At 38.1% G+C, this 18,542-nt stretch overlaps 1 protein-coding gene across 1 annotated transcript; it reads right to left on the bottom strand.

Annotated features, from left to right (window-relative positions):
* Nucleotides 1-41: 41 nt before the first annotated feature.
* LOC145769275 (glucose-6-phosphate isomerase-like) lies at nucleotides 42-16,026 on the bottom strand. The gene is made up of 13 exons (XM_082580861.1): nucleotides 15,842-16,026; nucleotides 14,716-14,806; nucleotides 14,368-14,436; nucleotides 10,265-10,384; nucleotides 9,634-9,717; nucleotides 9,046-9,192; nucleotides 8,169-8,339; nucleotides 3,631-3,691; nucleotides 2,935-3,131; nucleotides 2,086-2,292; nucleotides 1,493-1,621; nucleotides 1,209-1,351; nucleotides 42-783 (listed from the first exon to the last, which is right to left on the bottom strand). The coding sequence occupies exons 1-13, from the start codon at nucleotides 15,961-15,963 to the stop codon at nucleotides 663-665; spliced, it is 1,662 nt and encodes a 553-aa protein (XP_082436987.1). The 5' UTR covers nucleotides 15,964-16,026; the 3' UTR covers nucleotides 42-662.
* Between the last annotated feature and the right edge of the window lie 2,516 nt (nucleotides 16,027-18,542).

The raw sequence follows: 18,542 nt of genomic DNA, 5'->3' as shown, positions 1-18,542 counted from the left end.
CGATGCTCGGAGTGGCCTAAAGTATCAGTACGACGACCAGAAACGTTTTTCTTGCTTTTATTTCAACAGTGTAACTGCAATAGAAAATTTCATCGCAGAATAAATTTCATTCAAGTGCATAAAACCGATGCATCAGTACATCGGTATGCTGCTCGTGCAAATGACGTCCCAAACGGCGCCGCTATGTCACAGCGACAACCACATCTTCAAAACAAACTTCTTTCAAGACAACTTTCTGATTAACGGGATTATATTATACTGTGTATATATATTATAAGACAAAAATTACAAGGCGGTTATCATGCTCTTTGCTACATGCAACACAAATCTTTACAAATGTTGACATCAATGAACCAGCTTCTATGGCTCAAAATGATGAAGCCTGGCATGCTTGTTTTTTTGATCAGCAAAGAAAATACTTTTGCATAATTGTTACTAGGTTTTATTTCACAAGCAGTTGAGTGCAAATAAGTCCCACAACGGTCTGTGAGGATCCAATCTAGCTCAGGTCGTTAAAACTTTCCTAGAAACAAAGGACTCACCAAAACGACTTTGTTATTGTAAGCCGCATTGGCGAGGTATCATAGTGTTGCAATCCCGGTTAATTCAAATACAACGTGATAACAAAACGAAAAGATTCAGGTTAATACTGCTCGGTGACGTCACTTGCTGCCTTTCAAGAAATTGGCCAAACCATTGGTGGATGAATCGTGTGACGTCAGATTGCCAGGAGCTCTCAGTTCCGGTTCGATGACTTTGGCAAGTTGCTTTCCAAGTTCAACCCTGCGAACGTCCCAGGATTAGAACGAGTTGTGATCAGACATAAAGCAACTACAAAGAATTTCATGCACAGCATCAGCACGAGTCAGCAATCGCAATTGTCAGGCGTGAAACAGGGTTGCCAGTGACGACTAACATTTTGGCGATGTCATTCAAGCTCCATTATGATATATTTAGTGTTATTTGCTATTTCTGCAATTGCTACAGTATAATTTGAAATGAAAACTAAGCATACTTTCAAATACAGTCGATATTAGTTGTAGCTTTTCAATAATCTCTCATTGAACATTAACTGTGTATGGTCTTTAGCTTTGGCGTTGGTGTTTTATCGCTTCTCAGTGGTTCGGCGACACAATTATGTTATGGATGATTGAGAAGCGATAAAACAAACTGAGATACTTTTCTAGCATGAAGCACTTCCGACTCACCCCCACTGATCATAGGAATTGATATCCCAGATTACACCCTGGGTGAAGATCTTATGCTCGTACATGGCAACAAGGAGCCCCAACATGAAAGGGGTCAACTTGGGGTAAACTATGGAGTTAGTTGGCCGATTGCCTTCGAAGACCTGAATGAATCCAAGAATGTCATCAACTTTACGAAATCGATTAAAAATAATAAAGGTGAAGATTGCTTTCAACAACTTGACTAGAAATCTAGATTTGCTCATATTGTAGATAACAGGCCGGATGATGGAAGAACCGGTTACCTTATGAGGCAGAATCTTTTGAATCGCTTCATCAGAGGTTCCTGCCTTCTTCAACTCATCCAGGACCTGATCTTTTGTCTTCCCGATCATCAACGCTTCTGTCTGGGCGAGGAAGTTTGCCAAAAGAATCTACACAATAGTCTGATGATATGATTGAAGATTGGACAACACACCAAATACAAACAATACGTCAATTACAAGCGGAAGCTTTCAACGATCAACCTCGGTGGCAGGGCCTGTGTCAATGGTTCAAACCTCACTCACAGCAAATATCACCCCATTCGACAAATTCAAAACAAATTTATAAATATTTTCCAAGAATACAGCACGAGCCACACTACAGGTTAAACTAGGGGAGGAGAAACATGATGTGTAGTATCCAGTTACCATTGCTGGGTTGACACGATGTTTGGAGCATGTGCAGAGAGTTCACATTTGCCCTCTGCAGCAAACCACGCGTTTAATCGCAGCTGACAAAAGAAATAAAGCAAGCTCGAAAAGTTAGTCATTTATGTTTGATGAAGTCACGCTTTAAGTTAATGTAACCAGTTAATCACTTAGTAAGTTATCCACTTTTGAGCAAGCCAACCCACCGTGTGGTGCTTCCCTTTAGATATGGGGTTATGGGTATGAGCGGACGTTATAAAGTCGGCGGGTACGATCTTGGTTCCCTGGTGGATGAGCTGGTAGAAGGCGTGTTGGCCGTTAGTCCCAGGTTCGCCCCATACCACGGGCCCAGTGGAATAATCGACTTTAGCCCCCGATCGAGTCACATACTTCCCATTGGATTCCATGTCCCCCTGAAATTGTGGAATCAAACGATCAATAACGGAACTCGACAATAACATGCGTTAAAGCAGACATGATGGAGCAACGTTAAAATCCATTGTTAGAACGCAATCGCATTTATATTTGTTGCAAAAACTAAACAGATGAAAAAAAACATGGTTCGATGGCATGTATGAAAAGCGACATACAGCATTACAACTCATACGCTGAATGTGACTAAGTTTAGTGGAGAATGTCTTGGGGTCAGCAGCATCAAGAAATCCTTTCCTAATGGGAGCATTCACAAAGTTGTACATCTATCATAAAAACGCAACATTATCTGCACTGTGCAATACTCAAACCGCCACATTTCTCATCGGCGTGCATTATGCAATCAATCTAAGCACACGATACAACGCAAATCTATCTCTGGATCAGCCGCACTGCTTGCTAGTGGGTTGCTACAGATTCTTATTTATAAAACTGAGTAATGTCAATGGGTTAAATATAGTTTTTAGTATGATAAGTATAGTGTTTTGTTTCATTCCAAAAAGTAACTAAAATAAAAGAAAGCAAGTAAAAAAACTTTCTCACGTTTTAAACCCTACGACGTTACTCAGTTAAGACTGTAGTACAACAAAGTGAAATCTCCGCCAAAGCTCTGTTATTCTTACTTGTTGGAAATAAGCAGCGAATCTGTGCATATACTGGTCGTATGGTAGCAGAGCATGACTCTGAGCTCCGTAAAAGTTGTTGTACCATACGCCGAGCACAGCCAGGATCACAGGCACATTCTGGTCAAGAGGGGCCTGGAGGAAGTGCTGATCCATGTAGTGGGCCCCACTTTGCAAGGCATCAAAGTTGTCGAAACCTTCGCAAAATCAATAAAAGTCGTATGAATTACACAATACACAGGTCAAGAGTTTGAAACCAACCTTCTCGTGCAAGAACAAAAAGATTGTTTTTAGGGTAAATTTACTGAGTTTGAAAATAAGGTTCGTTTTCCCGTATCAAGCATTGACGTGTGATGGCTGTAGTGAAATAAACAGACTTGATTTGAAAAAAAAAAAACAGAGTTCAGTTTCGAATTCTCCACCCTCGAAAACCACCCTAACCCCTCTTATCTTGTTGCACCGAAAATTGTGTCGACCAGTGCTATTCCATATCTCTAAACCTTCACCAGAATATCAAAGTGCACAAACTGCACATTAGTGATAAACATTATACAAAACGCACGAAATACTAACTAGTATGGAACTAGCATCATGACTTGACAGCTGTCTTCGTGAGAATCCCAATAAAAAATAAAGATATTAATAAATAGAATCAGTAACGAAAACTAATAGAGAAGGCAGAACAAAGCATCTTACCGATGTTCAAGGCGATAGACAGGCCGATTGCCGACCAAAGAGAATATCTCCCTCCAACCCACTGCAACAATATAATCGCCCATTACCTACAGCTCCAACACGAGTTATAGGCGATGTTGTAACAACATCGAAACCAAGGCTATGGATTTTGGCATGTCCTGAGTCGGACTCATTAAAAAAGGCCAACTTCGGCTGCACACAACAAGATGAACAAATTTTATTTTTGCAATCTGTTATCAAAATAGTTTTTCGTGTTCTCCGTATTGCGCTCGAAATCTTCACCAGAAAAAAGAAGTGTTTGTTCTTGTCAGTTTTTGTGAAAGTTGTCATTTCAATTTCGATCACAATTTCAGTGAAATTAAATAAAAAGAACATCTGGCAACACTGAAGCCGAAGTCGGCCAATAATAAACCGAAGAGTCGAAATCGTACATTTTTGCCGACTCTACTCCACAGCTCTGATCGAAATAATAAAAAAAAAAACTTGGAAATAGATACCACCATTGAGATAGATACCATCATTGATACCACGTCGCAATTAAATCACACACGTAGAAAACTAGATTGCTAAAGCGCTTTCGATGTTGTATGCGAGTGTTGAAATGGATTTGCTGACCAGGCGACAAAAACGTAGATTATTTAAATGAACTCGAATCCACTGCATTTGATGCTACGGTCGCCCCAACTCGATATAAACGAGGCAAGTTTAAATAATGTAGCACATCCAGCTACATGAAACAGATGAAGTTGGATGTTGTCAGTCGTCTGCAGACGTTGAATCAATGTAAAATAACGGATTTTGTAGTCTGGGAGCACATGTCAGTACATTCTCGCTCATCACTTTTGTACGTTGAAGCAACGTCGCTTAACGATGGATTCTTGAAGAAGTTAACAAATAGGTGTCGAGGAAGCATTCCTGAGCTGTAGATAGGCGACAATCGCTTTGACCTTGCGTCTGTTTGCTCTAGGTTGAATGAGAGAATTCAACTTAACATTTTTACGATAATTTACCAAACGCATCTTACTTTATCGCACCACTTAACTTCAAGTAACATGAGTTGGTGGGCTGGGCATGCAATAGCAAAACGAACATCATTGTAGGTCATATGATCGGGTCTGCTACTATTCGGCGAGTCCGATTCGGCGAGTCCGATTCGACTAGTCCGATTCGGCGAGTTCCCTATTCGGCGAGAGCCTTTTTCGGCGAGTGCCCTATTCGGCGAGTTTTTGAAATTTGTTAAAGGAAATTATCGGATGCCGTAGCCTAATTACAATTGCCGTTTTTACATCGTTTTAACGTCGCTAAACGTTGAAATCGTGCAGAAAGGAATAAAAATAAAATGTTTAAACTATTAAATTACAATTCGTCATGTCAGTTCAGTTGTTTTTATTTCTGACCATCATATGAAAAACAATACACGTCAACATAGCAAAGGTGTAGAAAAAGGTAGAAGCGACAAAACACGAACGTTGAAACGTGCTTGTGACCGAAGTAAGTTATTGAGTTGAAAGAAACATACGCGCCGACTTCCGGGGGCCGGCGCCCCCGTAAATTTATGGTTGAAGGGCAACAAAAATGGTGATGACAAGTGGTGTTTCAAAGATAAAACACTTCGTGAAAGAGATTTAGATAATTTAAACGGACTTAAAGAATGCCGAAAGCAAGAAAAGCCTACGTTGCTCTTGCCCGCAAAACAGCAGCTGATCGCATGGCTTTCTCATACGGTATGGAAATTTCAAAGTAGATCGTAGAATACCTTACGCTGCTGGAATAGTCACGTAACTATTCACGGCAATATTAAGTAAACCAGCTAAATTAGACGCGGTATTTTCAACGAGGTCTCCCGCTGTGAGATCAATTATGATTCAACAGAACGCATTGTTTTGTTCGCAATGTGTGAGAATTAAATCGAAAACCGATAAAAGAAAAGGTGTTTAATGGTCTTGGTCGCAGATATTGCCTGCATTAACGACGTCTCTTACCGCTATTATCACCTAGCCAACCTGACATCATTGTTTTATGCGGCCGCTAAGGTTTGACGTCGACTTCAACGATCATGGAATGTTACGTTATAATAAGAACGATTATATCCTACACGCAACTTTTAGGCCGACGCGATTTCACACTCCGTAATCTACGTCGACAATGATTTTTAGTGCGTTCATTTTGAAAATTGCCGAGCTGGAGACAACAGCTTGTCCCGTGTTAGTTGAACTTGTCTTTTTGAGGTGAAAATCACTTGCGAACATCTCGACCTTTACTCGAGTATAGCCTACTGTATTCAATAAAAGACTATAAAGACTTTCGATAAAAAACAGAAGAGAAAACACTTCGCCGTTGTCAACGCTTTGAAAGTAATTAGCGAAACGAGGTTAATAAAACTGATAGCGGGTTTTCACTCTGCTTGAGATCATGATTTTTTGCGTTTTATTTCGATAACTTCACTGTCTTGATCGTTGTTATTCACTCGCATGAATGGGAAATGAATCGGCTTGTTTTCCAACTGTTCCAATTATGAGCTAACAATATCAAAATTTTTACGACTAGGCATACTGCATGCATAAAACTAATCCTTTCAAGCAGCGCTTCTAATAAATTCGGTTTGCGACCTATTTGTTAATATAAACAAGACACTAAGCTTAATCAAAGACTATTTTAATTGAGTAAAATAGCGTTGTGGTTATGACGTCATCACCTTTCTCGCCCCCCAAGGTTTTTTGAAAAGTCGGCGCCTATGGAAAGAAATTTGGCACGGTCGCAACACCTTCAGAAAAATTTAAGATATGAAGGGAAAATAAAATAAAGAAAATGTTACAACAAAAAAAAAAATTTGTTTATGTCTATAAGTTAGTACTTTTGAATAGTTAAAATGATTAGTTTGGATCAACAAATGTGTGGCCTACAGCTTGGATTGAAAGGAAATTATCGGGTACCGTAGCCTAGTTATCCCGACCAGCAAAAATTTGTTCCAAGAACACAGTTCATTTTTACTTTGTAGTAACAGAATGAAAAGGCTAACCAAATGTGTGGCCTATCGTGTTAACGTCGCTAAACGTTGAAATCGTGTAGAAAAGGGAGCTTTTGCTGACTAGGATACTTTGAAACTGAGAAACATTCACAGAAGCCTTTCGATTTGTTCCAAGAACCCAGTTAGCCTAACAGTTCATTTTTACATTGTAGTAACAGAATAAAAAGGCTAACCAAATGTGTGGCCTACTGTAGGCCGCCTACAGCTTGGATTGAAAGGAAATTATCGGGTGCCGTAGCCCAGTTATCCCGACTAGCAAAAATTGCCGTTTTTACATCGTTTTAACGTCGCTAAATGTTGAAATCGTGTAGAAAAGAGAACTTTGCTGACTAGGATACGTTGAAGCTGAGAAACATTCACAGAAGCCTTTCGAATTGTTCCAAGAACCCATTTAGCATAACATTTCATTTGTACATTGATTCAACGTCTGAATACATTATCTTAAAAATGCAACGTATCGTAGGGCTTCTGTGAATGTTTTTCAGTTTCAACGTATCCTAGTCAGCAAAGTTCTCTTTTCTACACGATTTCAACGTTTAGCGACGTTAAAACGATAGGCCACACATTTGGTTAGCCTTTTTATTCTGTTACTACAATGTAAAAATGAACTGTTAGGCTAACTGGGTTCTTGGAACAAATTTTTGCTGGTCGGGATAACTAGGCTACGGTACCCGATAATTTCCTTTCAATCTAAGCTGTAGGTCACACATTTGTTGATCCAAACTAATCATTTTAACTATTCAAAAGTACTAACTTATATCATAGACATAAACATGATTTTTTTTGTAACATTTTCTTTGTTTTATTTTCCCTTCATATCTTAAATTTTTCTGAAGGTGTTGCGACCGTGCCAAATTTCTTTCAACTCAATAACTTACTTCGGTCACAAGCACGTTTTAACTTCGCGTTTTGTCGCTTCTACCTTTTTCTCGACCTTTGCTATGTTGACGTGTATTGTTTTTGATATGATGGTCAAAAATAAAAATAACTGAACTGACATGACGAATTTTAATTTAATAGTTCAAACATTTATTTTTATTCCTTTCTGCACGATTTCAACGTTTAGCGATGTTAAAACGATGTAAAAACGGCAATTGTAATTAGGCTATGGTACCCGATAATTTCATTTTAAAAATTTCAAAAACTCGCCGAATAGGGTACTCGCCGAAAAAGGCTCTCGCCGAATAGGGAACTCGCCGAATCGGACTAGTCGAATCGGACTCGCCGAATCGGACTCGCCGAAACAGGCCATTCCGCATATGATCAATGCAGATACCCAGACAACAAATCAACCACTTTTTACATTGATTCAACGTCTGGTTCATTTGCTGTCTGCCCGACCAGTCAGGTGCGTTGAGGTTGGAACAGCCAAAGTAATCTGTGAGTGTCAAAGTCGTCCAGCTTTTGTGCTGAATAAATGATTGAAAGCCACAGTCTATCGAGTGGTCATTATAGTGGATTGATGCGCTATCAGTATCAATTAACAATGGGAGCCATCGTCACAACTTACGTCCCAGAAACCAAACATATTCTTGACGTCAATTCCAAACTCGGATACTTTAGCGGCATTCGTCGACAAAGCAGCAAAGTGCTTAGCGACTGTTGCTGGGTCCTTGGAACCTTCTAGAAACCATGTTCGGGCCGAAGTTGCGTTTGTAATCGTCTCTTGTGTCGTGAAGGTCTGCAATTGTTAAATCACAATCGTAGACTGCTTTCTTCGAAATGCGAGTTGAAATGCCAAGCATAGATATTTTCGTATAAAATGATCATTCACGCGGCTTAGCAGTGATCAGGCAAGCTTCAAATCATGAATAACAAAACCCGGAATAGAGATAATGACTAACTCGCTGGAAGGAAATAATAAAGCGCATCCAACCAGTATTTTCGATAATGTGTAAACAATCCACTTTCCTCCGACGCATCAATGCGCTTACTTTGTTCTTACGTTAGTTTAATATAAAAATAACGCACGGTAATGTGATAGTGATTAGCTTGTGTACAGAAGTAGAGCAATTTCTCTGTAAAGTAATTTCATGCCAAAGCTTGAATCGGAAGTCGCTCGCTTTTATCGATGACCAGGGAATTACTAAACGAGCAACTCGACTCTACTTTCACTATCGGCATTTGATGAAGTCAAAATGCCATGGCTGAAGTCACAAATTGCAAAAGTAGTTCCACTACGTGACTACGAGTAGAAACAAACCAACTGTGAAATCAAATTGATTTACAATGAAAAGAAGTATTTTAGACATCTGTTTTAATTTCAACTTCAGATGTACCGAAACTATAAGACTTCCGTATGGTTTACAACATGACGCGTCAATTCTGCACTAGAAGTGTAGCAAAGCAACAATGGAAACCATTGAATCAAAGAACACGCCAGTGACCTTGGAAGCGATTATGAACATCGAGGTCTCGTAGTTGAGCTTATCAAGCGTGGTCTGTAGGTGAGTGCCATCAATGTTGGACACGAAGTGAACCTTAGGTCCACCCTTTGAGTATGGCTTCAATGCCTCCGTCACCATGTAGGGACCCTGAAGCAGATTGCAATAAAGAGAAGTCATTTATATTGAAAACATCAAACAAAGAGCTTAGAAGTTAAGAAACACAAATCAATGTTTGCTTTCATGACTTCTATGACGACATTAAATGAAAGCGTTCGCATGTAACTGGAGATTAACAGAAATTAAACAAAATCATATAAATTATTGGTGGAATATGTTCTATTCAGAATATTCTCAGTCTATTATGATATAATAAAACATATTACGTTATAATGCTGTAAATACGGGTCGGCGCTATAGTATACAGCACATAAGACACGTGCAGAAGAAGTATTAAATTGAAAACCACATTTCGTGATATGCTTACATATCCTGTTGCGAGCAACGGTCTGATTGCTGTTACAACAACTCAGAAAGTATGGCAACGGCAAGCAACCAATGATAGATACCATCAAACCAACTTATCCTCACCAAGTCTGAGCCGCCTATCCCAATGTTAACGACGTCGGTTATCGCTTTGCCAGTGCAGCCTTTCCAGGAGCCATCACGTACAGACTGCAACATTTCATTCACGCAAAGTATTAGCTGCTTTTGTGCAAAATATCAGTGCAACACAATACAGGATGTATGTGTACCAGACATTTCAAGTCGAAAATTTATACCACGTCTGCCAGTGAATCAACGAATGGGAACTTAGTTACTTATTCTTGCATTTCAACTGTAAAACAACAAAGTGTAGAACAGAACATCAACACAAATTGTAGAAAAACAAAACATTACATTTTGTTCCAATTGGAACAAATGCTTTCTGAATGAAACGCCAAGGACACAATTTCAGGATCATACAAAGCATTGTGTTTCCTCGCAATCCAGTATAGGTCAATGTTGATACGAATTAAGAAAAACGTTCACATTGCTGTGACACCAGATTTGTGATTTAAAGAGAAGCGATGTCGAACAGGACAGCAGAAAACTGCCAGAAAAAAAAAACGAAGACTTTCAGAAAGGTTTGTCATAAGTGACATGCACTAACAAGGTGGTAACGATAGATTAATATTAGCGTCGTTATCTTAATAAAACCAACGAGGAATAATGTTCTCACATTCGTAAACTTTTTCATTCTCGCAAGAACTTCGTTCACATCGTCCATGACGTTGCGCCCATCGACCATGATTGGTTTGTTTGATTTATTGCGAAGCGCAATGTGAAGAACTGCTCGGTCCTGAAGAAGAAATCGACAGCGAGGTAATTTTTAAAACAAGCTTGAGAATACATGTTAAAATAATGAACAACTTCAATGGTGGACCAAAACTAACAAATTCTGGAATGCAACTCTTACTTCAACGTGATGGTACGTTAATGAAAAGAAATATTTGCTGCTGGTATTGTTTTTATCATTATCATCCATTCCGGCGTACCAGGATACCAACACAGTTCTTCCATATATACTGTATATACATTTCATCATGTTCCTCATCAAATTTGGCAGTTAATGTTTTTGTAGTCCAGTGTCCTGTTCTAATTGTCTGCCAACCTCTTTTTCTACTGTCATAGTTTTTCGCTCGATATACGGTAATGTCATAGAATAATGATTAATGAACTTATGATAGAACTTGTGAAAACTGGCTTAGCTTTGTGCAGTGTAAGCACAGTGCAAAGCACTTTATTCATAAAATCATCTATGGTGACTTGCCACCTCTTGTTGACGGAATGGCCCGTTTCGGTGAGTTCGATTTGGTGAGTTCCCTATTCGGTGAGAGCCTTTTACGGAGAGTTCCCTATTCGGCGATTTTTTAATTTTTTTTTTTTAATTATTGGGTACCACCGTAGCCTAATTATCATTGTCTTTTTTACATCGCTAAACGTTGAAATCGTGCAGAAAAAAATAGAAATAAAATGTTTGAACAATTAAAAGCGACAAAACGCGAACGTTAAAATGTGCTTGTGACCGAAGTAAGTTATTGAGTTGAAAGAAATTTGGCACGGTCGCAACACCTTCAGCAAAAATTAAGATATGAAGGAAATAAGATGAAAAGAAAGATATAATGAAAGAAAATGAAATGAAATAAAATTGAAAGATATAAGAACTAAAAAAAGAAGATGTTACAAACAAAAAAATAACAGATAACCAGATGTGTGGCCTATCGTTTTAACATCGCTAAATGTTGAAATACCGTAGCCTAGTTATCCCGACCAGCAGAAAATCGTGTAGAAAAGAGCACTTTTGCTGACTTGGATACCGTACGTTGAAACTGAGAAACATTTTAATTTAATAGTTTAAAATTTTTTCGCTAAATATCATTTTAATTTATTTATCTTTGTCGGAATGCAAACGAAACGATATTGTGCAATAAAATACAAATTTCTCTAAATAAGCAGAAGGCGTCGTTGGATTTGGAATTTTCTAATACTAGTTGAGGATTCGAATACAAATTCAATTTTATTTTTCATTGCTGGCGCGAACATGTAGATAACGATAAAGAATTTTACACCAACAAAAGGAGAAGATGACAAAACTAAAAGGTTTAAAGTATGCATCAGTAAAACAGTGTTTGAAAAACATAATCTTAAAAATGCAACGTATCAACGTATCCTAGTCAGCAAAAGTTCTCTTTTCTACACGATTTCAACGTTTAGCGACGTTAATAAAATGATGTAAAAACGGAATGAACTGTTAGGCTAACTGGGTTCTTGGAACAAATTTTTGCTGGTCGGGATAACTAGGTTACGGTACCCTGTAGGCCACACATTTGTTGATCCAAACTAATCATTTTAACTTTTCAAAAGTACTAACTTATAGACATAAACATGATTTATTTTTTTGGTTTGTAACATCTTCTTTCTTTTATTTTCCCTTCATATTTTAAATTTTTCTAAAAGTGTTGCGACTGTGCCAAATTTTTTTCAACTCAATAACTTACTTCGGTCACAAGCACATTTTAACGTTCGCGTTTTGTCGCTTCTACCTTTTTCTCGACCTTTTCTATGTTGACGTGTATTGTTTTTGATATGATGGTCACAAATAAAAACAACTGAGCTGAACTGACATGACGAATTCAAGCACGTTTTAACGTTTAGCGACGTTAAAACGATGTAAAAGCGGTAATGATAATTAGGCTACGTTACCCGACAATCTAAAAAAAAAAATTCAAAAAATCGCCGAATAGGGAACTCTCCGAAAAAGGCTCTCACCGAATAGGGAACTTACCAAATCGGACTCTGCGAATCGGACTCACCGAATAGTAGCAGACGCTCTCAGAAAACGAAGATTAACAGCAGATAGATGATTGCAACTAATGATTGCAATTCGGGGCCAAATTTTCAAACCTGGGTTTCGGGTATTTGACACTTGTGACAGCAAATAACCGGGTAAATCCTTTGTTTTCGGGTTTTGAAGAAAAGCGATTTTTTTTCTCTCAATAATGGACTCGATATGTACGATGAAAGATCTTGTGTTTTATTAACGAAATGTTTATTCTGTTTGCTTTGACAAAGCACACTTTTCCTTTTTCACTGATTTGCTTAATAGTGACGCATGAAAATTAATGTATCGAGACTTTCGTCAGTCATTCTATTTCTCAGTTTCGTCATTAACAGCTCATGGCTGAGAAAGTCCTCTTTGGCTCTACTGATGTTGGTATAATTGTGAGAAAGACATGTTACAGTTTTTCAAGGTTTTCGGGTCCCTTTTTTGTGGCTTCAAAAAGACTATTTCCGTTTTCACAATTTCTGATATGATCTCTGGATTCTCTTCCTGTTTTGAAACAGTTTCATGTTTTTCAATCTCCAAAAATCAGGCAAACTCCTCGTGAAGATTCAGAGGCATGTTCTTGGATGTTTGCTTATCCTGGCCATCTTCAGCTGGGACCTCAGTGAGTTCAACTGCGTCATCTTCCTTCACATTACATCATCTGACCTTCTTTCACATTACCAGAAGAGTGCTGTAGATAAAGTCTTTCCAAAAGAGGTTTCGCTTAAGCTGCGATTTCTAGCCGTCTGATTCTGTAACCAAATAAATTTTGATACTTATCAAGGTAATCCAAGTAATTAAGCAAATGTGTCAGTTCCGTGTTGCCTATCTCAAACTTCACCTTGAAGGCTCTACTTATCTTTGTACCCTGGTCTCTTATCTTATTCAGAGAAAACACGATTACTTTTTCAGCCAAAAGTAGATTTGCATTGTCTTTGCACAGATACTCAACGCCCAGAGATATTTCAATTGGAGCAAGGACTTCACATCATTCTTTGATCTTCTCCAGTTGACGTATGTGCAGAGCATGTGACGTATATACTTGCAGAGCGAGAGTGCATAAAATAGGCACAGAAGCACCGAAGTTTTTTCTTTCGCAACAATCGTATTGCGATGAATACATTATGACGATTGACGAAGTAGCAAGCAAATAAAGAACACTACGAATTGCATTCAACTGAGCCAAATCGCACATCTTTTAAATCGCATGTTTTTATAACCCAGGCTTCGGATTGGAAAAAAAAGCAAAACAAAAAAGAGTTTCGGGTTCGGGTAAACACCAGTCACTGCTATAGAAGTGAACAGGAAATTTGCATCTTCTTTGAGAACCAAACTGCGACATTAGAAAAAAAAGATTTGACTAGCAAAAACTGTTTTCCACCAATTAGAACAAGACACTGGAGTGCAGAAACATGAACTGTCACATTTGATGAAAGACAGGGTAGTTTGGAATAACTATTTCCGCGTATGCTGTCCAGAGTTCGATCTTAACGCTAGTCCGCCAGCCAATGGCTTGTGAAAATTTGCGCGGACTAGTATATATATAATATAAATGTTGCAGTACTAGTCCGATTGGCTAGTGAAATGTTTTAAAATTGCATTGTTGGCGTCTGCAGTACGAGAAAGTGTTTTTGTGCGTATTGTTGCTCTCTTGTGCGTACTGAAATCTGAAAAAGCCTTTACTTTAGTTAGTTTCAGTCTAAGCCAAAACACTTATCTTAATACGTCATCAGACAAGTGAAATGTCAGTAAACTGGTCGGACTAGTGAAAAATCGTGCGGGCTAGTGAAAACGGGGAGCAACTAGTCCGGTGGGCTAATGAAAAAAAAGTTAAGATCGACCCCTGGGTGCCGGGTATGCCTAAATGGATAATGATAACTCTTATTCATGCAAATGGGCTACCATTACCAACAAAGTTTTAACTAAATAAGAACCTCCAACCAAGTTAAACTCACTTCAGTGAAGTTGATTTTTTCACCACTAAACATCTTATTTCGCATTGATTCAACTCCGCATGCCTTTGCCTGCAATGTAAACAATACATTGATGCGGTTTGATAAGTGAAGGTTTTGTTAGCAAGTAAAACGTTTCTTAAGGAAATGCCCGTACACTTGTCCGAGCAAGAGTTCAAGATCGATCAAGAAAACAAATCAAATTTGTGAATTGAAGGCTTATTTTATGCCATGCAGTCAATACGTATACAACCATACGGTACAAGCCCTCGTACAAGCACGATACTTCTTATACAAACAAACTATAACATTTTCATAAATATTGCAAAATCGTAAAATTATATACGGTACCAAAGAAAGAAGATGTTCTCTGATTGTTTCCGTGATTCGGTTCTTAGAGTAATCAACCAGAAGTCGTCCTTCTGGGGTAGTGAGCTTAATGCTGAAAACACATGCAATATTTGCGAGTGCAAGTTAGAGAATACAACGAACCTGGTAGGTTTTCAGTCGGCATAACTGGAGACAAAGTGAGAAATTTAAAACCTAAAAGATCAACCTACAATTTTATACTAAAGCTACGTATATAATACCAGATACTGATTGACCAAGCTCCATACAACATATAGCTTGAACATCAGTTTCACAATTTTAATTATATACTATTTATTTGCAATAAACAAAGTTTTTTCATATTGCAAACTTTTTCATATTCCAAACAATGCAAAAAGACAAAGTACAAACACTGGGCTACTAAAATCAAGAAGCAATGTCAAGACAAGATGCTCCATGATAGATACAACAATATAATATAATACAACATGTGTAGCTGAAGATGTCCGAAGAGTCCGCTCCGGTAGCTCAGTTTGTTAGCGCGTGACTTCTGGAACGAAGAAGCTTCAAGATCAAACCGCGCTGGTTCGACTCTCGGGGTGTGTGCTTGAGCAACGCACGTTATAAGGACTGCTCTCTATTCAGCGGCATCTAATGGATGGACTAATTCACCGGCAATAAGACTTCAACAATCGAAAACTTTACTCTGTCAATCTAGGTGACCGGGCCTACGTCAGTGCTTCAAAGCCTCTACAAGTATGCGAAAACAGCCAGGATTAAGCTCTGCAAGAAGCTTTCCCAGTGTACACTGGTACTATTATGCAGTGACGCGACAATTCATCAACCGACTGTTTATCAAAACTACAGTTTATCGGACGACGAATCTCCCAAAACAAATTTTATATAGGGGTAGTCGTTCGATTAATTTTCGTAAAATACTGCCACTGGAATTAATGTCTCAAAGCTTACCCAGTCTGAGGATAAAAACTCAATCAATTATGCAACTCTTTGTACTCCTGTTATGAAGCCATGAAAGCAGTCTCGAAAACAATGCTTATTTTTGTGGTAACTAGTATATAGGTCTATAGCCACTATCTTACTAATTAAATTAACTTTAGCCTATGTCCAGATTGGGTAACTTACCTACCTAAATTTGTTAAATCTTTCAGGATCAGATGCAAATAGTTCTTTCATTTTGATCGTGGCACCTGAAGCTTCAAAATCCTTTTCAAGTTGTTTCCATTCTGGGTACTGAGTTAACTTTGCCATTTTTGATTCTAGATTGTTGCAATATGCTTATCAGTTCGTCAAGGTTGTAATATCTGTTGAAAACTAATAAAAAAATTTTCATGGTACTTCGTCATTCAAAATCTACGGTACCGTACTTGCAGTCCAGCAATATTACTACCGTATGTTTTACACAATGATCCCACACGGCACACCTCAATGTTTTTCTTAGACTTGACTGACGAAGTCATTAAGTCAATCATGTGCGATTCAACAAAATGTCAGAATAAGTGTGGCTTATCATTTGCAACCTTGTCATAGCTCAGTGTCAGTGTATTTCACACTAAAATATATAATATTACGGTACTGACAATGACAAGAGTTATATCCTACAAATAGCAACAAAAGGCACAATGCTACTTGAGTGCAACCTAATTCGTACCATGAACAATTCGTACCGTCAATTCGTACGGTACCATGAAAAGATCGAGAGAAAAAATAGCACAAAGCCGAAGTCGCTAATCGGAGTATCCGCAAACATTTTAAAGTTAGGGTTAGAGTTAGGGTAAAGCGGAAACTCCGATCCGTGTACTATTTTCGCTTTTTTAAATTTTTTTTTGTTAGGTTTAGGGTTAAGCGGAAAGTCCGATCTGTGTGCTATTTTGGCTTTTATTAATCTTTTTTTGTTAGGATTATGGTTAAGTGGAAGCTCCGATCCGAGTTAGGGTTAAGCGGAAACTCCAATCTGTGTGCTATTTTAGCTATTTTTAAATTTTTTTGTTGTTAGAGTTAGGGTTAAGCGGAAACTCCGATCTGTGTGCTATTTTGGCTTTTTTTAATTTTTTGTTGTTAGGGCTAGGGTTAAGCGGAAACTCCGATCCGTGTGCTATTTTTTTTTAAATTTTTTGTTGTTACGGTTAGGTTAAGCGGAAGCTCCGATCCAAGTTAGCGTTAGGGCTAAGCGGAAACTCCGATCTGTGTGCTATTTTGGCTTTTTTTAAATTTTTGTTGTTAGGGTTAAGCGGAAACTCCGATTTGTGTGCTATTTTGGCTTTTTTTAATTTTTTGTTGTTAGGGTTAAGTGGAAACTCCGATCCACAATTCGTACCATATGAAAAAAGGAAATAAAACATTAAAAAAAGCCGAAATAGCACATGGATCGAATTTCCGCTTTTCTTTTTTTTTCCATTCTTTCAGGGTACGAATTGACGGTACGAATTGTTCATGGTACGAATTAGGTTGCATCCATGCTAATTTGCTTATGTTATGTATATACATATTATACATAAATGAAATTCACCAGTATAGTCTCATACAGTCCAAAACAAAAAGAATGATTTATAATTTGTTACCTATAAAATCAAACTTTGGTAAGAAGATGCTATGTTGAATAAAAATGCTTCTTAAAATATTTACACTGTACAGCAATCACTCCTAAAAGATATCATCTGCTTATCTCCTTGTACACACCATTAGTCTTTGAAGTTACAGTGCTTTGTTTTTGTTATTTGGCTGTATCTTATGTTAGGAAGTGACTATTTTTCCAAACTTAATGCCATGGTTACAATCAGGTGTTGCCAGAGTTAGGATTAAAGGCCTACTAAATAAAACTTCAAACGGGAATTAAGCATTAAAATGCGTAAACCGGACATTCAAGAATACATTTCAAAAAAAATTACCGAAAAAAAAATGTTTTCAAGGGCGCTGGCAAGGCCCAAAGTCCAATGTTTCATTTATTTTCATTTTTTTTTTTAAATAACCAAAAGTGCAAACACTGCTCGAGAATACGTCACAAAAGACAGCAATAACAAAAGCCACGTTACCACATCTGATGTTTTGAGCAAACTGTCTGATGCTTTGATGTTGAAATCTGATGTTTTGATGTACATACATACATACATAGCCTACAATCAAATTGCCCGCAGTAACAATTATTCAGTCTTCAAAATTAGCCTCGGCAATCGGCAATTGCCGAGGCAGATGCATAAATGGCACATTAGCCTCGGCAATAAAAATGCCGAGGCCATAAGAGCGCTTGCAAGGACCACAAGATTACAAAAATAACCCTAATTTTTTTAAACCACACCAGACTAGGAGGTTGATTCAATCTTACTATTGCTTAATGTTTTTATTTGGGTTACTTTCTACTTCGCCGGCGCGTGCCCACTGCCCAGCTGGGAGAATTGAATATTTTATAGAAATATAACCCTATTTGCATTGATTCAACGCCAGTAGACGTCAAATTATTGTAAGCATTTACTCCTTATTGCGCTTCGCCTTTCGTTATCTCGTCCAGCTGTATCAGAAACGATCGCACCGCTTTCACAACGAACCACACAACATCAACAGACGTCGAATACATATGTATATAATAGGTTAGAGTGAGCTTTGTTAATTGCGGTTTGTGATAGTTGTCTGGTTGCGTAACAACAACAGGTGCAATTTTATGCGCTGACAATGCTCATGTGAACTATAAAAAAAGTTTGCAACCTTAAAAATACTGGCTTAATTGTTACGCAAAAGTTATTCTTTCATCGAATGCTTGTTCTTTACCAGTGTCATTGCCAATTCAAATCATGGTAAAGGAAGGTAGGCTACAGTTAAAAAGTGGAATTTACCTG

This window comes from Aplidium turbinatum, chromosome 4 (assembly GCF_918807975.1).
Source record: "Aplidium turbinatum chromosome 4, kaAplTurb1.1, whole genome shotgun sequence".
Taxonomy (NCBI): domain Eukaryota; kingdom Metazoa; phylum Chordata; class Ascidiacea; order Aplousobranchia; family Polyclinidae; genus Aplidium; species Aplidium turbinatum.
Note: the sequence above shows the minus strand (reverse complement) of the source record. Positions and strands in the feature narration are given on the sequence as shown.